The sequence below is a fragment of the Corapipo altera genome, unplaced genomic scaffold, assembly GCF_003945725.1.
Source record: "Corapipo altera isolate COAL_440 unplaced genomic scaffold, ASM394572v1 295, whole genome shotgun sequence".
In the NCBI taxonomy this organism is placed as follows: domain Eukaryota; kingdom Metazoa; phylum Chordata; class Aves; order Passeriformes; family Pipridae; genus Corapipo; species Corapipo altera.
This window is the reverse complement of record NW_020884936.1, coordinates 864,796-886,130: the sequence shown is the minus strand read 5'-3', so window position 1 is coordinate 886,130 and position 21,335 is coordinate 864,796. Positions and strand designations below refer to the sequence as shown.

Sequence of the window (21,335 nt, the reverse complement as noted above, 5' to 3'; positions counted from 1 at the left end):
AAAGAAGTCTGAGAGTGTCAAAAAGTCCAGTGTGGACTTTTTCTCAGCAGTTTCAAATTTTCATTTTGAAAGTTAGTAATTTCTTTTTAGCTTATCATTGCAAATACATACATTTACACAATAATAAATATAGAAAAATAAACCCACATTTTTACAGTGGTCAAAAAGATTTTCCATCGTTTTAAGGAATTTTGATATTTTTTTTAATTTTCAGATGTAATGGCAAAGTAGACCAAAGTAAAAATTAAAAAGTATCTATGTTTTTCTTTAAGATGGATTTCTGCTTCTCCTTGCAGTTTTAGGCAACAAAACTTTATTAAAAAAAATATTAATAAGAACTGTGAAGTAGAAAGTCCAGAAATAACTGCATTAATGGTTGCATTTTGATAAATACTTTTGAATCTTTAGACTGATGTCCTGGACTTTTTCTTTAATGGAAGGATGGCTAATAGAAATTAATGCTATTTTTAGAGACATAAGTTTGTGTGTGCAGTATAAAAAGGGAAATTTTGCTGTCTGATTTTTTTTTTGTGGCCCTTAACTATGTGGTTTTGGGTGCAATGCAGTTTAACCTTTTGGACAGTTATAAAAAGCAGAATAACATCAACTTCCCATTAGTAGCAACTACAGTTAGTAGCTAGGATGGTGATTTTTAATATGGAAAGCTGTCATCATTTCTGGACTCAAAACACCTGTACTTGTTCTCGTGGCTAAAAGAATTCTTCACACCACTCTCCGAGACAAAACATTCTGATTTAGCATTTCTTTTTGTCAAACAGATGGTTGGACGTGTTGTTCTTAAAAGGTCCTTTCCAACCTTAAGAATTGTTTGAAAAATGTCCTCTCCTCAGGGTTGTCTTTTCCAGATCACATCCTGCAAACCTCCGAGGAGCACATATTGTGTAGATACAGGAGTGAAAAACAAAACCAGATGAATTAAAGAAGTTTTGCTTTCTATAGCATAACACTGTGTGTATAGGACTTCCTACAGCAATAATCTGTTCCTTATGGCCTCTGAATTTCATGTTTTATCTCATTTTCTCACACCCGTCCTTCTCCTCTCTGCTGCTGCCTCATCTGTAGCTCACTTTTTTACTCCGGGCGGATTGGTGAAATGCAGGAAGATGTGAGGCTGGATTTGGCTCCTGCTCAGCCAGTACCCACGTGGTGGTTGCCCAGCTGGTACCTGTGTTAGTACACTGGCCAGCCAGCTACTGACTTCACAGAACAAATTTCCCTCCACAGGACTCTAATTTGGGTCACTGTTCTCCTACCCAGACAATTTTTCATCAGACTCCAGCTATTCAGCATCCTTAAGATCTTTTTCTCTCTGTCAGATGGTTTTAAAATTGGCCAACAGATTAAAATGTATTTGAAAAAGTGGGCAGAGTTACTGTAATTTCTGAGCCTCATTTCATCAGAAAACCAGTCAGAAACAAAAGCATTTATGATCAAGACTGTGGTCCTGTTCTGCTCTGCTCTGTGATCTGTAACTGCTAGAAATTGGTAATGTAGAACTATAGCATGTCACTATCCATAAATAAACACCTCAATATGATTTCTGCAGTGAAATGTAAGGATTTTTTCCCATATGACTTTCCAAGAATGGGTTTCAGGTGTGGCTGTCCTTGTTATTGATGATTTAATCTCAGCTATTTTACAGACTGAAAGCTGAAAGATAAGAACTTCTAAGATTCTTACATTGGTTTAGATGAGCTCTCTCCCTCTTTCTGATGAATATTGCTTGAGTTTAGGATATTTATTGCTTTATTCTCAGTGTCTACTTTCCCTAAAGCCACTAATAACACCCTAGGAGTGGTGACATGGGGTACTCAGGATCAGGTTTGGACATTTAGGCAAGAACTAATATTAATGGTGACTGTGCTATGGTGTCTTTCTATCAGCCACACACTCAGACTTGGTCATCCACATAATTTGCAGTAGTCAAAAAAAAAAAAAAAGTATATATCCCGGTCATATTTATCCTTTTTATACCTCTAATCAATTCTTTATGTATCATGTAGTAAGTACATCTTTTTACATGACCCTTGCAAATATCTTTGTAAGACACATGGTGGACTTTGGGCACAATATTCATTAGTCTGTTATCAACCATTTTCTCTAGAGCACCTCCCTTCAATCTACAATTATTATACTCCTTATCTTTTAGTCATAGGTATCCTGAGTTGGAAGGGGCCCACAAGGTTTATCAAATCCTGGATTTGATTATTGATCAAACACTGCTTCAGTAGCTATATCAGCCTACAAGTCAAATTCTGTAAAGGTTAAAGTTGATAAGGCAAATACCTCCTGTAAGTCCTTCACGCAAATTTGGTAAAACAAAGATCTGGGGGAGAACATCTTGATCATACTCAGTTTTTATCAACTTCATAGGCCTCTGAAAGTGCTCACAGTTTGGTGTCCTTTGTTTAATATGGGTTACAAAAGTCTGAACTGGGTAACAGCCTTCAGAATGTTCTTAGGCTTATTTATCATATATTTCTGTTCTGGCTCTTGAGTGGCAGCGTGTCTCCATTTGCTCTTTATGTCAGTCACTTCCACATAGATTAAGTTGTATTGCTGTTTATAAATGCTATTTGTGGTAAAAAAAGAGAACTGTTTAGCACTTTGAAACCTGCCAAAAATTGACATAGACTCCAGAGACAGTCTCAGAATAAAAACCATGAATATTAACTCATGGAATTAGACTGATGGGACACCTAAAACTGAAAAAACGTGTTCTGTTGGAACAGATTTTATTGCAGCTAACCCATACAATGTGAATTATGTTATGGATAGACACTTATAGAATGTTTTCAGTCTGTAGACTTAAATCTCTCTATTCAAGTATAGGCATAGGTTTCTTCTTTACACTATGTAAATGCTTTGAAGAAAACACAGGACTTCCTCCAAAAGAGGAAATCTTATCATCATCTTTTTGCAGCAAAGCTCCTGTCTCATAGACAGACCAGATGACTTGCAAATGCTTCAGGGAGGGCCAGCAGCACCTAGAAATTAAATCCTGCTGCTCTGATTCATGACTAACTTACTCGATTTTCTTTTGTTTGTTTGTTTATCCCCTCTTCCTTCTGCTGTGTTCTATGAAGACAAGCAACTTACTGTCCAGTTTTAGAAAAAGAATCTGAAGCTGCCTCAGTTTGGGTATTCTGTGTTGTACCAGCACTAGGAGGTGCACAGCATCTGTGTATTAAGATATAAGCCCAAGGGAAGCATGAGTGCTCAGAAAGCAAAACAAGATCTTCAGAAGAAAACAGTGAACCCAATTTTAATCAAACTTACCATTAGAAAACAAACTCCTTTCAGTATCTCAAAGAAGATGAAGAACACACCCAAAGAAATAAAAAACTCATATTTAGGGGGCAGGGTGAAGAGGAAAGAGAGAACTCTGAGGATTCACACCAGCTGATGTCAGTTATGAAAATTGGGTGATGACATAAGGAAATGGTTTTCCTTCAGTCTCCCTTACAGTCAACAGATAGTTCCTCTTTGGAGGGTGATTTGGGGTTGCAAGGATGCAGTTTGCATTGAGCTCATATTTCTTTGTATAGAGGGAGTCACGAACAAACTGCTTCCTAATTCAGGCACCCCGAAAATAAGAGCCCAAAGGTAGTTTGTGTAAATAGGCCTTTGACTTTCAAGCCAGTCAACAGTGCAGCAACTGGGGCATTTCTGGGAGGGCTGGGGAAGCACGTTCTCCCTCTTCATTACCATAAAAGTAGCTTTTGATGTGCCCCTTGTTGCAGACAAGAGGGCACTAGGTAAAGTTATAAATCCTGAAGGCAGCTTTTTGTAATTCAATATCTGTATAATTTAAGGAGAGCTAAAAACACAGAAAGAGCAGGTCATGGCCCTTTACTGAGCTTCACATAAGACTGAGAATTTGTAAGGGAGTTGATGTTGATACAGTGTTCAAAGATGCAAAATTTCATGAAAGTGTTACGTACTAGCAGAATATCCAAGAAGGTTATAATTTCAAAATCTAATCTTGCATGAATGTTTACTAAAGATTTATTCTGTAAAGGCAAAGTTGAATCAAGGCCACACTTAAACAGATGATCCACAGGAGTCTTGCCAAGGTTGTGCTGCATTCCCTCCCAAAGAGGAGGTGTTGGCTGTTTCCAAGGGGAATTGCAGTGTTACTGGTAATATTGCCCCATTCTGTTGTATGAAACTGCTCCTTGACAAAATGTTGATGTTTTTAAAGGGAACCAGCCCTAAGTCAATCTAAATGTCTCTGAACCCGAGGCCACCTGTGGCATCAGCTTGTGCTCCTTAGAAACTCAGCTCCTTTCCCTTGTTGCTTAGTACGTTTTGTTTTTGTCTGAGGTGACTCCAGTGCTCTTGAATATGGAAATCTGGGAGCTGGCTTCCCAAAAGCAGTCTATCAAATGCTAATACAGATTTATTTCTGTGCCAGTGCTACGTATTTATGGCTTGGATTCATTTAATGTGGGTGCACTGCATTGCATGTACTTCTTTAGTAGGTTTTTCCAGCAGCTTCTACAATGGTAATAGGCAGGAGTCCTCTGTAACCCTGGCTTAGAAAGAAGAGATAGCAAAGCTCCACTTGATAAAGTCCTTTATTCTTTCATCTTCCACTGAATTTATGGCCTTAACAAAACAGAGGTAGGAATACCCTGAATGTCACCATCTTGGACTGAAAGAACTCTTAGACCCTGGCATGCTGTTCAATATTCCACTTTTTGTCTACTCTCTTTTGGCAGAATAACCGGTGTATTTACTGTAGGAAAGGAAATTTAGAAACATATCAAAAAATCTGATCTAAAAAATTAGAGACAATGAACTGTTACTTTAATTTTAGTTAATAATGGTTTGGGCTTGAACTTCTTTGAGTGCACATGTCTTTGTCTCCCTCAAAATACACTCCTAGAGGTTCATCACTGTGACATTGAGGTTTTTATGGTGCTCTGAAGTGCTTCAGAGGAAATGGAGAGTGCTTTAATACTGCTGATTTACTCTTTCAGGTCTGCACTAATTTCCGTACTGCCTAATTACAAGGCTGTGTTTAATTTACTCTACACATAATGTTTACTGATGCACATATGGTGCCATATTTCAGGAAACTGTGCCCATATCAGGTAGTTTTGGGTAAGGCTGCAGTGTGTAACATTTTGATCAAATGAGGGAAACTTTGATCTGCAGCATAATACCCATGATGGATTATTTTTGTCTGGCAAAAGCCATAGTGTAGTAACTATGGCTGCTTTTCTTTTTGAAATAGGGACTTGATTTTATATATTTTATTTTTTTTTCTAAACTAAGTGAAGCTGTGAGCACAGAGGGTTGGCCTTTCAAAGTGACTTGTGAAGAATTATGAGGCAAAACTCAGTGACAGCTATATTGCATTAGATATAGTTTGTGTATTATTCTTCAAATAATGAGTCTTCATAAAAGCTCACATATTTCAAAAAATTTTTGTGCTCAGTTCAGGACCTTTAGAAGATGCCAAGCTCTGTAATCACAGCAGAGAAACAGGTATGGAGTTTTTAGAACTCTTTTTAATAAAAGACACTGTAAATGTAGGAAATTCAGAACAGAAATCTATAATGTTGCTACATTTAAAAAAAAAAAAAAAAAAAGGCAAAAAAACCAAACCAAACCAACCCACAAACCAGAGAGGAAAAAAAATTATATGACAATTTTACATAAAGAAGCTTACATTGTTCTATGTTGTCAGCTAGAGACTGACCTGTAGCCACATCAGCTAAAGAAACTTACAGAAGCTTGGATACATAAAGAATCAGATTTTGGATTGATAAAGAATCAAAATTAGCTTCAAATTTTGATGTTCATTATCAATAATGCAGTAGCATGAGGTAGAGAGCACAGTAGATGTGGAGGGAAGCACAGTCCTTTGAAAAGACTTCTATAAAGTTGTCTTCCTAATGGGTTTATGAGCAGTGGCAAAGTACATAGAATTTAATTTCCAAATGGGATTTCAACACTGCATTTGTGTCTTAATTGACATTAATCTTGCAATTTTGCTCAGTAGCGCTATTTCTAAGTGTTGTGAAATGTCTTTAATGTTACTTTCTACTTGTAGAAAGCAACCAGAGATACAAAAAGCTTTGTTTTCGGTTTTTACTTTGTAGAAATTACTGCAAAGGAGAAGAAAAGAAAACAAAATAAAGCAAAAACAAAACTAGAAACACACCCCCCCAAAAAAAAACCAAACCACAAACAAACAAACAAACAAAGCAAAACTCCCCAAAACCAAAAAGAAAATTTAAAAATAACCAATCAAAAAACAAACAAACAAACAAAAACAACAAGCAAACAAACAAAAAACCCCCAACAAAACCCAAACCCAACTCTATAAGCCAGACTCTGATCTTGCTGCAGTCAGGGCTTTCTTGAAAAGCATGGATGATAATTGATAGCATCAGATATCAATCATCTCTGTCCATGGGGCAGGATCCATTTGTGACTTCGAGTGGCTCTTGGAAAGGATGATGAGAAATCCATTTTTGCAGAACACGATCAATTTTTAATCTTGTTTCAGCCATTGTCTGGCACTTCGATAGACAGGTCTACCCAAGGGCTGTCATCAGCTTTCATTGTGCTAAGTCTCTAGGCCTTAGAGAAGCTGATGATAATATTTCGTGTGCCAACCTGCTCCTGCAGCTGGGATAGGTGAGAATGCAAGAGTAACACGTGTAGCATTTACTGTATTAAACCCTTAAAGTTTATTGCATCTGACTGCCTTTAAGAGAAGTTGTTACACATTTTTATCATATTGAGGATAACTTCATTAAGTGCTTTCATAGGCAATTACCTTCCCATTTTGACCAAAACAGCTATTTAACCTCCCCAAAACAGGTTTTCCCTCAATTATTTTTTTTGTTTACTGTATTTATAAAAAATACATATATAAAGAACCCGTAAAACTCCAAAGCCACTCTACTTGGTTTAAATATTTCAGCAGACCCTGAGACACCACATGAAGCTATACAATGTGTTGTGGTTCTCGATTTAACCTGTGGATATTTAGTTCATTATTTTTATCTTTGCTCATTACCCTCCCCTTTGTCACACACCTTTTGCATCAGACCCTCTAGATGTGCAGTCTTGTGACATTTTGCATACTTTACAACCCTCTTCAGTTTTCACAGCATTATTTCTCGAAGTCCTAACCCTCTTTACTGGGATAACCTCCTATAGTCTTTCCCTTCTTTGTTCCTACATGTAATTTCCTGTTCTGCAATTTCATCCTTCCACATTCACCTTATCACAACTCTACCCTGCCAGGTCATACAGAATGCAAAATTTAATCTCTGTCTTTCACTTCTGGGTTCTTGGACTTCATTAAAACTCTTCAATGTCTGTTCAGTCCCTACCTGTATTTCTGTTTTTCCAGCATTTTTGATGGTAGTCTCTGTACTCTCCCCTACCTGTTAATGCCCTGTGTAAACCTTTATTGCTAGAAACAATACATATTTCTTATTATCCCAGAACTGCAGTCAGAGTTTGGTTTTCATTGTTCTATCCAGACATAAAAGACAGAATTCATGTCCTGATATCACTTGTGTTTGAGGGGTATGTGGATGTCTTTCCCCTAAACATATAATTTTTTCTCTGTTTTTATGTAACTGCAGTCATGTTGTTAGCAAGCCTGAGGCTTGCTCTTGATGAAAATTTTTTTTTTGAAAAGGTGGTTTAAAATTTGATGTCATAAAAATTGATAAACCATCCATCCCACCCCCTCAAAAACAAACAAACTTAAACCTAGGTGCTTGGTAACTGGCTTCTTCTGTGCTTCATACCATCTGCCATTTTGAGGAAACCTTTGCAGTGACCTGTGACTAGAAATAATGTTTTTCTGTGTGTGTGTCTTATACTCTTTTAAATTTCTGGTCAAAAGTTGGCATTTCAATTGTTTTCTCTTAGTAAATTCACCCCCATTTTTTTTTTTTTTTTTCTGATTAGGGAAGTTTCTCTTTAAAGAGAGAAGAAACCTTACACACGTAAAAACATATGAAGAATTTCAAACTGAAAGAGAGGAAGTTTAGATTAGATATAAGGAAGAAATTGTTGGCTATGAGGATGGGGAGGCCCTGGTACAGGTTGCCCAGGGAAGCTGTGACTGCCCCATCCCTGGAAGTGTCCAGGGCCAGGTTGGACAGGGCTTGGAGCAACCTGGGCTAGTGGAAGGTGTCCCTGCCCATGGCAGGGTTGTGGAACTAAATGATCTTTAAGGTCCCTTCCAGCCCCAGCTACTTCATGACTCTATCAAGTATTACCTGAGTTTTTATCTTAGGCTCAAATCTTAAATATTTTTATTTAATGTATTTCAGTAATCTGTGGTTTGAGTGTCCAAGTGCTACATGCTTTAAATGTTAATCTTTTTTGCTCTTTAATCCATCGAGACATTACTGTCCACATCCCCCAAGTTACCATTCTTTGATCACCTTTTCATATGACGTACTTTGCAGAATTGACTGGGACTTTCTCTTTAGCACTGCACTGCAGAAGCTTCTAATGGTCACTGCCCTATTCTCTAGAACTCAATTTCACAGCACATTGGAGGTGACACACTTTAACTGCAGTGGAGAAAACTTTATTTTCATCCCTTTCAATTAAATTAATACCTGTTTGGGAGTGCTCTGCAGGTGCAAACTGGAGTTGGGTTGCAGTGCACTTTAAATGGAAAGTGGTGAATAAGGTGCTCCTTGGTAAACTTTTGTTACAGATACTGCCAGGCTTTATAAAGTTTAGCAACCTGTTAGAGTCATTAATCTCCTGCTGTGACTTTACCTTCCAGTGTAAGGATTAGACATTTAATTCTTTACTAGACTGTAAGTAGCACTGAGACACTTTGGTTCTAAAATTGTTATATAGCCATGGAAAACATCATTTTGGTGGGCATTTAACCTCTTTGAGCTCGATTATAGCTGTGAACCAACAATGATAAAACAGCCCTAAACAGTGCTTAGAACAGTACAACATGATGCTATCAAAAACAGCAACTTGACTGTGCACCATAAACTGACTAAATTGACTGAACTGGAAAGACATAAAAAATCTGCCTTGTGCTACACCATTCATTGCTTTTAAAAATATTTGCAGGTTTTGATGTTTTCATTCTATGTTTGGTTTTTTTGTTGGCCACCCTGGCAAATTTATTATTCTTTTAGTTTTATGTTGATTAATAAAGTTTTCTCTGTGACAAAATGAATTAAGCAAGACCTTAATTTAATCTGCTTCCCCCTCTAACAAATAAAGTTTCATGTAGTGGAAACTACCCACGCTTTGAATTCACCTCTAGTTTAAAAATTCAGTGTGGGGAGGGGAAAAACCTAAAGCATTGTCTTATGAGTAATAGTTTTTGTCATAATATTTACATCAGAATGCAGCATAAATTAAGGCATTGCAGAGACATTTGCTAATGTAGGTACGTGCAGGAGCTCTCATACTGGTTTGAGAATAAAACATGATGTGCTTTTGCTGCTTGTTTTATGAGCATTTAAATTCAAGCCACAGACTTCTCCCGTTCCCTTCTAAGCTGATGTTACTTGTCTGAAACAGTGAAATCCCTGGATGCAAAGCCATCACTTTGGCTGGACTTTGTTGCACTCTGCAGGGGAACATACAGGATTAGTTTTCCACTAGTTATTTGCCTTGATGAATAGCCCTAATTGGATCAAATAGACTGGTAATGGGGAGCCAATACTTTCAAATGTCTCATCTTGTGCCATTAATATTACCTTGTCATGTATCCATTTGAGCTGTTGGATAAATGTCTAGCCTTCACACTCCTGTCACATTTAACAAATGATTTTGTCAAGTCGTTCTTTATAGCTTGTGGTGAAGGATGGCAAAATTTGTGGTCTCCTGCGTACATAAAACCCGTTAACTACACCTTTCAGCTTCAATGCAAGGGCATCCTAAAACTCAGATAACAAATTTCTAAAGAAATTCTAATTCCTGTTTACAGGAGGGGGCAGAAATATGCTGCTGATATCGATGATTAACACAGCAGAGGGAAATAGAATTCATTAATTTTGTATTTATCAAACCTGTGACAGTCAGAATTCAGATTTTTTTTTTCAGCTGCTGCAATTATGAACCTCATAAGCCAACACACAGTTGCCATTAGAAATGAGATATCCATTTAATTCATTAATTTTGATTCAGATAGAACTCTACTGTATATCTGCTATGTGAAACTCCAAATTACTGGTTAGCTGATGCTCTTGCTGTCCTTTTTATTGATTTCTGGTATGTGGTTGTAGATTGAAGATATTTAACACTGATGAAAATAAGCTGCTTCCTTGAACATCCTGAGATTTTCTTAGAATTCCATGGGGCATATTGTTATAGCCAGATCTATAACACCAAATTAACTTTGATCAAAAGTTGAATTGAATAAAACCCTTTGGAACAGATACGTCCTTATGGAACAATGCAAACAGAAAAGTGTCAGTGTTCATTTAGCATTTAAAGTAAGTTTTTTTCAGTGCAGTGGACAGTAGGTTTTACTGACATATTGAACTCGAGTAAGTGGATTTTCTTAAGGATTTTTCGCTGAGTAGGGGATGGAAACCACATGGGATTTTCAAAATCTTTGTGTGTTCATTTGGAAATGCCACCATTTGGCCTGTTTTGGTACAATGGGCATCAAAGTCTAGCTGCAGGTACACGAGTGAGGCATCTGACTCCAGAGCAGATATTCCCAGCAAGTGCTGGGAGATGGACATCTGCAAGAGGTGATTAAGCAAGTTTATGATGCACCTTCTCTGGCAGTGTGTCTCCCTTAATGCTGGCTACAGGTGAAACCCTTCATTTAGTAGGGTTGGAAGGGACCTACAAGGTTGGTCCAGCTCCTGGTTGTCCTGCACAGGACAACCCCAAGAATCTCACCATGTGTCTCAATTTTCAAGTTAGAGGATTGATGTACATAGTGATTGGAAATCTATCAGCCACAGAATGCAGGGTGCTGTGCTGGTGCACTATTTTCTGACTCTTATCATCTTAGAATATGGATTTTTTGCAATGCTTTGATGTATTTGAAGCAATATTAGTGTTTATTATGAGAAAACTATTCAGGGATAGGGATCTCATTGTGTGAGATACTGTGCAAACAGACCCAAAGGATGGTCCAAGAGAGCTTTTAATGCAAGAATAAAATAAGAGTCAGCAAGTGGATAGCAGCAGATTGAGGAGAGGAAAAAAAGAAAGAGTACAAGATGTAAATGTAATAGGTGGTGGCAAACACACACCAGCTTCCTAACTCTTGGTAGGTCTCTGATAGATTCTTCTTCTTTTTTTTTTGTCTTTTCCCTCTGCCTGTTTGTGTTACTGACTTAGCTATTCTGAGCCCCTTTAATCATTTTGGAAGTGGAGAAAAACGTTCCAGGTAGAATCTGAGTAGAATTAATTTTTCAGGGGAATTGGGAACTGCTGGGTTTAATACATTGACTGCTGTAGTTGTGATGGAAATAAAAGGAATACCTCACATAAACACATATATGGTATTTTGCTTTGCTTATTTTTACTGCACCACTCAGGGATTGAATGAAAATATTCAAAGTTAGCTTTGCCCTTATTCAAATAGAGCTGAGAATTGCTGCCATCAAGCAGCAAATGCATCTTGGTGTATTTACAGCTCCTAACAATATACCAGTTTTCAGTATGATTGGGTGTTTTGATGACACCTTGTCTAGCTAAAGCTTTCTTATCTGGACTGCAAAATAGAGAAAATTACCTTTCTGGATGTTTCATCCAACTAAAAATGCATGATTTAAGGAGACTAATGGCTACCCAGGCCTCCAGGCTGAATAGCTCCCAGCTTGTGTTCCAGTCCACAGTTTTTCATTCTTAACAACCAAAAAGTTGGGGAAGGCATACTCAAAATGTTTCTGATCCACAATCCTACAGAGCAGTTATACTTCCAGGAAGAATTATTTAAGATTTCAGTCATCTTTCTGGCTGTCTTTCAAATTTTAGTGAAGTTTGACACTAATTAGTGGTTATCAATAAAGTAGAGAAGAAGTTAGTGGCATCATTCTTACAGTAATATTGTTTCAAACAGATGTTTTTATGAAGTAACAGGTGTTAAATCTTCAGTAACTTATAGGATGTGGGGTTTTTTCCTTTGTAATAAACTATGGTGTGTTTTCTAATCTACCTGGAAAATGCTTAAATGGGGTTTCTGTTTATACCTGTTGAAAGTATTTGAAAAAGAATATGAAGCACATGAAATATTAATTATTGCACAGAATACTATTCAATGCAGGAATTAAAGAAGGCTTAGAAATATTCAAGCTAATATTTTTAATGGTTGCTTGAAGTTAAGCTCCTTAATCCATATTTGGCTTTTAAGTGAGCTGAACTGTTTTTTTCAAGTAGTGGGGAGCTTTCAGTTCTCATCAATTTGCAATGTCTTAGGCAGGTAATCACCATCATCCTGTATAGATCCATTCAGTCCAGTAGGATTAGGTGTATGCCAACATGAATCCCAGGAGGGTTTGGCAGAGCCTAGGCCTTAAAGTGTTTAATTTTGTGTGCTTGTTGGAAATATTTAACTTGGAGAAAAGAAGGAAAAAAATTGCAAATTTCCATGTATTGCTGTGAGATGTGAGACATCAACGCTTGAATATGAATAGCCAAGAATAGTGGGAATGGATATGAATAACTCTCCTTTATTTACTGCTCTGCTTTCTTTTGTCACAGCTCCGGAAGGCAGTGATGGATCATATATCAGATTCATTCCTGGAGACCAATGTCCCATTACTGGTTCTCATTGAGGCTGCAAAAAGCGGGAATGAGAAGGAAGTGAAGGAATACGCTCAGGTCTTCCGTGAACACGCCAACAAGTTAGTTGAGGTAAGTGACCTTATTGACTCAGCCAGGTTTCCATCTTCCATCTCTAGGAGAGGCAAAAAAAAATGGATGAAATGTTACAATTATAGTTTCAGGAGTTTTGATCAACTTTATCCCCGTGACTGCATGAGAAATGCCTGGATGACTGGCAGAGGAAAGCACGTGCTGTGCTTTAGCAGCTCATTAAAGCAGTTGAGCACGTTAAAAGTGGTATTTCCAGTATTTTTCCAAAAAGCATGAGCAACAAGAAGTAAATTTCAGTTCAGGTTTACTAACTATATATTTGATCTTAATCGCTATTAAGTAAAAAGCCAAATAGGGGCTTCACAGTACTCTATCTGGTGGCCAAAGGCTGCTCTAGACTTGTCAGTCTGAACTAAAACAGGGAAAATTACATGTAGAGAAGTCATAGCCTTAAGAACACATATGGTCTTGAAAGGTCTGTATATCATATATAAATATATATATTTATAGTATCTTCTCTTTCTGAAGAGACATACTGTGTAAAGTCAACCAATGGTAATTTCAGGTCTTCAGGGATGATATAGAAATAGCTTTATTCATTTATAAATAAATTTAAATATAATAATTTTTGTTTGTTTGTTTGTTTGTTTGTTTATTACCATGAGGAGTATAAAATATAATAATTGAAACCTTGGATCAACACTGAATGGACTTTTATTAAAATACTAATGTCCTTCTCAGTTTGCCCTTTAACCGATCAAGAACTATGAAAAAATGCTTCTATTTCTTTAAGACAAATATAACTCAGTGATTTGCTTGATAATATTGTGTGGCATTATCGACTTTTCTGCACCAACATTATTTTGAAGACTGTGCAACACACTTGCTAATGTTCTTTAGCAAAGGAAAATGCTGTTGGGGAACTACTGATTTAACAAGTATTGAACTATACCTTTGAATGTCGTCTGTTCTTAAAACAGGCCTCATCCTAATTCTGTGGTGCCTGAGCTGAAGGAAGGAGTAAGGGTTTCTTAGTTACTATGGACTTTGTTACTGTCTCCTTGTAACTGGAGCTGTGGCAATGAAAAAGGAAATAGACAGTAGGTATGTATAGGGAAAAAAACCCCAACAAATAAACTGAAAACCCCTCCACAGTATTCATAGTTATTTTATAGTGTCAGTCAGAGTTCTAGTCTTATATTCAATGAACATATGGGGTTAGTATTGTAGCAGTCACTTCCTCCACCGATTTGGAACAAAGTTTTGTGATGACAGCATTATTAAAAAGTTAAAAATTACTAAGTAGATATATTAAAATTATCATAGGAGATCTTGACATGAAAGGAGGACAAATACCTTTTAGCTGTGTTGTTAAAAAAAATGCAAAACAACCAAAAATAACCCAAAAAACACTCACAAGGAAAACCCACACCACCTTTAACTGGAAGAAGAAAGAACCATGCTGGTGTTAAACTAACAGAGGGCAGGTTTAGGTGAGATCTTAGGAGAAAATTCTTCCCTGTGAGGGTGGTGAGGCCCTGGCACAAGTTGCCCAGAGAAGCTGTGGCTGCCCCATCCCTGGAAGTGTCCAAGGCCAAGTTGGACAGGGCTTGGAACAACCTGGTCTAGTGGAAGGTGTCCCTGCCCATGGCAGGGATTGGAATGAGATGGGTTTTAAGGTCCCTTCCAACCCAAACTGTTTTATGGCTCTGTGATTCTATGAAACCCAACCAAAGAGCAGATACAGTTTTCTAGCTCCAGTTTTACAAACCTGACATTACATTAGACTCATATTTTAGACCAAACTGGAGTTTGGTTAATGATTTTTAACATTATGTGGTCATCTTTAGGTACCTCGCCAACAAAGCAGTGCTGATAGTAACAATAGATGTTGGGCTTAATACTTGATTTTATTTTTTTTTCTATTTAGGTTATTCCAGAGTATTAGGAGCAGATTCCTAATTGATTCTTGTATGTTTGGGACAGCTGGTACTCGTTTCTGTGTTCATCCGTATTCTTTTCCAAGGATGGGTTCTTTTAGGTGGATCTTGCCCTTTTAGTTGTAAGGACTATCTCTGGTTGAGGTGAAAAGTGTCTTGAAGAAATTAATTTCTAGTGCAAGTGAAATTTCGAAACCCAGATTTCGAGTTTCTCAGGCTGCACAAGGAAATAAGTATTTGGAACAGATTTATGTCCCATCTCCACTAGATTTTACACTTAAAATAGTTTCCTCATTTTTACTTATTGATGCACAATGGAATCTCAGCAGATGGGCTTCTGTGGCTTTGTGGGTCAAGTATTTTGCAAATAGTAAAATGTGGTTTAAAGATGAGACATAATCAAGTGACTATGAAATGTAAGATCCTTTCCCAGGCACAGGGCCAGAATTCCTTGCTAATATATGCAAACACAGCTCCACTGAAGTATGTGGAGTTGCACTTACTCATGTCAGAGGAATTTGGCACTGCAAATTCAATACTGTGAAAACTCAGTAGTATTAATCAATTTTAAAATCAGAATCTGAATTTCTTGGATGTCTTACCAAGCTCAATAGAAAGCCTATCAAAAGGTCAGGAAAAAAATAATCCATGTTTTAATACTTCTTTACATAAAACCTACTTTTTAACATCCTGAGGAAAAAAAAATGCAATTCTTGATATTTGATGAATACAAATGGCAAAATTTTCTTTGCATGGCTAATGCATTTTAAAAAATGCCTGCTGTAAGTATGAGGCTTATGGAGGTAAACTTCCTTTTATAGTCCATATTGCAGAATACTCAAATCTTCTCTCAAAAACTGTTTTCATTATATGTATATATATATATGATATATATATGTTTTCCCTTCCCTGTTATCATAACATTAATAACCACGAAGATGAATTGTCATTTCTCTGGGCATTCACTGACAACCAGGTTTGTCTATGGGTTTTGTTGGAAACACAGAGCAAGCTGGTACTTTACTATGATGTAAATCATCCAAAAGAAATCAAATTTATTTTATCTGTCATACAGACTCTGGAGGTTAATAATAATAATAATAATAATAATAATAATAATAATAATAATAATAATAATAATAAAACAGAAGTTACTCCAGGCTTGAAGGGCCGACTATTTTACTTCCAATCATTTCTCAGCAGTCACCTTTCAGTTTTTTCCTGCCCTCTGAAGCTGAGGTTAGAGAAGTGATGGTGCCTTTCCAGGTCATGATCTTTACCTCATGAATCCCTTTAATGTTTTTTTAAAAAGTATCTCTTAATGATTGAAAGTCAGTAAATGCCTGAGTTGTAATGCCAGCTTCAGATGTGACCTTGGGAAGTCATTTAACTTCTCTATCCAGGCACCTTCATTTTTAGCATAAGGTTAATGACAGATAATTCACATACCTACCACACAAAGGCACTTGACTGATAAATCAGCTCAGATTTATTCAGTGCATCTATTGATGCCATCTATATGGCAGCTAATTAATTAATTTTCATTATTTTGTTTAGTAAAACTTCCTTGGTTTAACTGTTAGTCCTCTGGAGTGTTTCTTGCAAAATTAAATTAGTAAATCCAACAAGTTTTCCTGGTAGATGAAATTCAGCATCCAGTAAACTCTCAAGGGCCACAATAGCAGGCTGTTCAGTTGAAATTCAGATTATAGGCCCTTTGTGGATTGGGTCAGACTTTCTATCCTCACGAGGATAGACATGAGTCCAAGAGAGTTCTACTTGTTATTTCAGTTTGGGGGAGTTTTAATATTTTTATTGAAGAATTTCACCATTTGGTGGTCAGTGAACATTTACAAGAGTTAAATCCAGTCACATTATTTTTTCTTGAAAATTATTTCCAACAAAACTAAAATGAAGGGGTTTTTTGTTCTTCAACATGAACTGATGCAGCACCAAATTTAAAGCATCTAAAAATTAACTTTTGAAAAGATAATACTTCGCAAATTTAACATGAATTGATTTTTAGGGAGAATTTTGTGGAGCCTTGCATGAATCTATCAGTCTCATCTCATACAAACTTAATAGAATTCTGAGACACACCAAATAATCAAAGTTTTCCTCTAAGAACACTTGGCCAGTGAAAGAACTCTGTTAGGCAATGGTTTATGGTGATTTAAAGTTGATATAGTGCAAGCAAATCAATAATATGATAAGGTTGGATAGTAATTTGTAGGAGATTAAATCCAACAGCTCCATTCTTTCTGTTTTATAGTCTCTTTTGTCTATTAAGTTTACAGGAGCCCTTATTAATGTTCTCCACTTTGAAGAGGATAATGGGGTTACTTTGGGATTTTAGGGGTTGGGGATTTTTTTCTTTTACATTCTCAAGGGGAAGAAGAAAAGTGTTTGAACTCCTTTGTGAGACACAATGCAGACTACCCTTCATTTTCCAAGAACTGTATTATTCAGAGCTCCCCAATTCAGACTGATTGTGTGCTTTCCCATCATAAATGTAGAAACAGGGTTGCATACTGAAGACAGGAGGGAAAAACCCACTGTCAATATGCACAGCACACAAAACAATCAACTGCACTTACTCAGTGACCCCTGATTACTTGATTTAGCAATGAGAGGAGAGGGGAGAAAGTGTGAAGGAAAACTTTACTCTGGTGGTTGGTAATTAATTTAATCTAGATTTCCATCAGCATTATCAGAGCTAATAACCAGCCCAGTATTTTTTTTCTTTCCAGAAATATCTCTCAGAAAAGCACACAGAGCATTTGGTTCATAAGAAATGCAAAACTAGACTTTCTCTTAGGGAGTGAAAATCATCTGTGTAAACCTGCAACGCACTTGAGGTCAATGGAGTGCTGAGAGTTCACACTGTGGCACTCAAACTCACTTCCAGGAGGTACTAGTGGTCTTCATAAGGAGTAGATGATAGTGTTTTATTTGTGCTTTTGTAAATATTTTCTAAATTTGTGAACTGACAGATTTTAATTAGAGACAGACAAAACCCAGAGGAAGAAGCCTAAGAAAAAAAATGGGCTCATTTTTTTCTGCAACTTTAGTTCAAGGAACAAAGAGTGTTCTTGTTGATGTATTTCATTGTTTTATCAGAATATACAACTAGCTTTTTGTTTCTGATAATGGAGAAAAAGTGTCAATATTCTTTCATAGCTTCTGTATCCAACTGCCCAAAAATGTATACATCTCTGGATTTCCTCTGATCAGCTTTTACTCTTGTGTTTTTCTTTTAGCTGACATTAAGCTAGATAAGAAATACTCTTTAGAAGGTAGTAATCTGTGGTTCTAATCAAGGAATGTTAGGAAGGTCATAGATTAGTTTAATTCAAGCTCTTCAAGTTGAGAGATTTTATTTCAAATTAAAGCTGTGGGCTGCCTTTGTGTCCTAGTGTTTCATCTGCTCAGTTTAGTTTTAATTTGCATCCCAGGCTTTTCTTCCCTGTGTGGGCAACAGATGTTCTCAGTTCCTAGTCAGCATTATTAGTATATTGACATAGCTAAAGCCACAAGTCCAATTATTTGCAACAAGACAATGAAAAGCTTGAACTCTTTGCATTTATTTCTTCTGAGTCCCTGCTGCTGCCAGATCTAGTGCCCATCTCTCCACCTTGGAGGGGGGGAGAGGGAAGTTTTTGAGGCAAAATGAACTCAAATTCTTTCAAGATAAAACTTTCTGGTAATGCAGTGTCATGGGTGAACTCTTTATGTTGCCTTTTTCCCTTACTTTAACCACTGGATATCGATAGTCCACTGGGATCTGTGACAGCTTCACCTTCCAGCTTCTAGATTAACACCAAAGTGAAATCAAATTACTTTATAGAAAAGGTAAGACACAGAAATAACTGATGCTCTGTGAGGTTTTGAGCCTCTTGACTATCTGTCTCTGAAGAAGGTAGGTAATTAAAGGAGTTAAAATACTCCGTGTCTTCATTTTCAAGAGTGCTTTTGTCCAAAAGCCACCTCTGCCTTCAGGCAAAACTGGTCCATCTCTGAGGGTTACAAAGTCTGCTGGGGGAGGAGGCAGTGGCAAAACCTGTCTGTGATTTTCAGGCACCATTAACACAGAAATATGGGGGAAATTAAACAATTTGGCAATGGAGAACTTAGCTACAGCACAAGCTGTTCCCTCAACATCTGCCTTAGGTTCTGGTGAAACCCAGGAATCCAGGATGGCTGAAAGGGGAGGAGCTTCCCTATCTCATGGCTGTTTTGGCAATACAGCTTTGTTTCCAAAATTTCTTCCCAGTAATACACACCAGTCTGTGGGGCTATTAACATATCTCGTGTAATCACTTTTTATTCATTTGCCCCTTTCCTTTTTTTCTTAGATTGCAACATTTCTCCGTTTTGTAGCAACACCAAAAGGGTTGAAGGATAAATTATTTTTTCACACATATTTCTCTAATGTAAATAATAAGCAAATACTACATAAAATTAGCAACCTGTGAGTAATGATAATATTTTTCTTCCTTCCCAGGAAAGTACAAGATTAAAAAATAAATTAAAAAAACCCTAGGTGGTAAATTGCTACAGAATCCCCCTTGTCAACTTGAAAGCTTCTCTAGCTTTGGGACTGTAAACATAAAGCCAGTGCTGTGCTGGTTCTGTTGTCTGATTTCCTATAAGTCATCTTTCATTAGCAAATGATTGTATCATGAGCTTTTACACATTGGAAAAGAAGTGGTGGAGGTGTTTTTATAAATTAATTTTGCCACTTATTCACATTTTTTATGTGTACTCTGTTAATTATTTTCATGAGAAATACCTGCTTTTCTCCTTGCAGAAAAACATATTTGTAGTAATTTCACAACATTTTCCAGTTATCTGATTATTTTTTTAAGATAATCAACTTTTAACCATGCTTATTTAAGACCTCTGTAGAAGAGATTAAATCCAATTACTCCCTTTTTAATCAGTGAGTAATTTTTTAAAAAATATTTTTCTAGTGAATAACACCCTCTGAGCTGGGGACTCGTTTCTCCTCTCTGATCACGCTACTGTGCTGTGTGATTCATATTTTCCCAAAATAACCTGACTCCTACACACTCTAGTATCCATTTATACCTACTATCCCATACAATCCGATCACACAGCAGTCTGTGTGACTTATAACTTGTTAATAATACAGTCAAGAGCTCTTGGTACTATTTTAATTGATTGATTGTATAAATTAATGGTTTAACTCCCCTGAACCAGTTGTTTTTGAAACCTTAGTATGCTAAGATGCAATATAACATTCAGCATGTTGGTTATTCAAAGGTGATATTTTCTAGACAATCCCACCTCACTATGCTCATTCTTTATTTTTTAATCTCCTGTCATATTTAATAAAGTGTTTTATTTGTACCTCTGGTAACAAGCCCTAACCAGAACTGATGCCTTTACCTGTGCTTCTTTAAAACAGGTACCTCAACCTATACTCTAGGAGTTGTGTGTTTGGATTAATTTTTGCTGCTCAAGACAGGTTAACACTTTACTACTCTGTAAAATATTTAGCATCTTGGCCTTTGTTCTCTGGTGTATTAGCAGGGTTATATTTCAATCAGTGCTTATACATGTGCATCTTAAGCTTCACTGTAAGAAAGAAGAGTTAAATCAAATAACTTGTTTTAGAGTATGAAATATAAGAGAAATAAGGGTAATGGTGGGGAATAAAAGAAAGCCTGAAATACAAGAATCTCTGCTGGTATTCCAAACTCACAGCAAAGTAAGAAATAAAATAAACAGCTGATATTACTATAGAGAAAGGAAATCTGTCATCCACGACTGAACCTTTCGGGATAGAGATGGAGGGATTAGGACTATTTAAGAAACCAAAAAGTTCAGTTAAAGCAGTAAGTATTTCTAAGGAAGCTGAAAAAAAGCATTTACAGGGAAATAGTGAGTCAGAAATAATAGAGAGCATTCAGACATACTCAAAAAATGAGCAGGAGATGTCCAAGGAAAAGTCATGTCAGACACTTGTGGGCAGAATGGCATCTTTAATTATGGAGCTTTGAACTGATGTAAAGGGAAAAATTGTAATCTAGAAATCTCATGATCTTGAACGAAAGCTGTAGCAGCTTTGATTTTAAAAACTATAACAAGTTATATGTGACAAATTTTCCAATACAGTCCACTGAGAAATAAATTTTATTAATCCAGAGCAAAGAATGCAAATACAAAAAGCATCATCTCCAAATACCAATATCACAAGTACACTAGAGTTGCACTGGAGTGTCTCTGTTGCTTCAACTTATGCAATGTGTGGGTCATAGTGGATCTTATCCTGTTTTTTTTTCCCTGCATCCCATTGTCTGGACTCTAACAAAGTGGTTATGATAAACCCATCATAAGTATATCATACTGCTTCTACTACAATGTTATGATAGCACTTGAATGCTAAAATAATCCTTATTACTTAAATGTTCTTGGTAGGGTTGATGTCTGTGTTGACTTTTCAAAGTTCCTGTGGCAGAGGAAACCTTTGGAAACTTCGCGACAAGCTGTGTTTAGTGGCATCAACAACCATTCCCTTGGTATATTTACAATCCTCTGGTG

At 36.7% G+C, this 21,335-nt stretch overlaps 1 protein-coding gene across 5 annotated transcripts in view; it reads left to right on the top strand.

Moving 5' to 3' along the window:
* Positions 1-21,335, top strand: part of CTNNA2 (catenin alpha 2) — a 505,236-nt gene that overhangs the window by 391,553 nt on the left and 92,348 nt on the right. For all 5 annotated transcript variants that reach the window (XM_027660541.1, XM_027660548.1, XM_027660542.1 and 2 more), the window contains one exon: positions 12,715-12,867. In XM_027660541.1, coding sequence (XP_027516342.1) covers positions 12,715-12,867 — 153 coding nt within the window. The remainder of the gene's footprint in view (positions 1-12,714; positions 12,868-21,335) is intronic.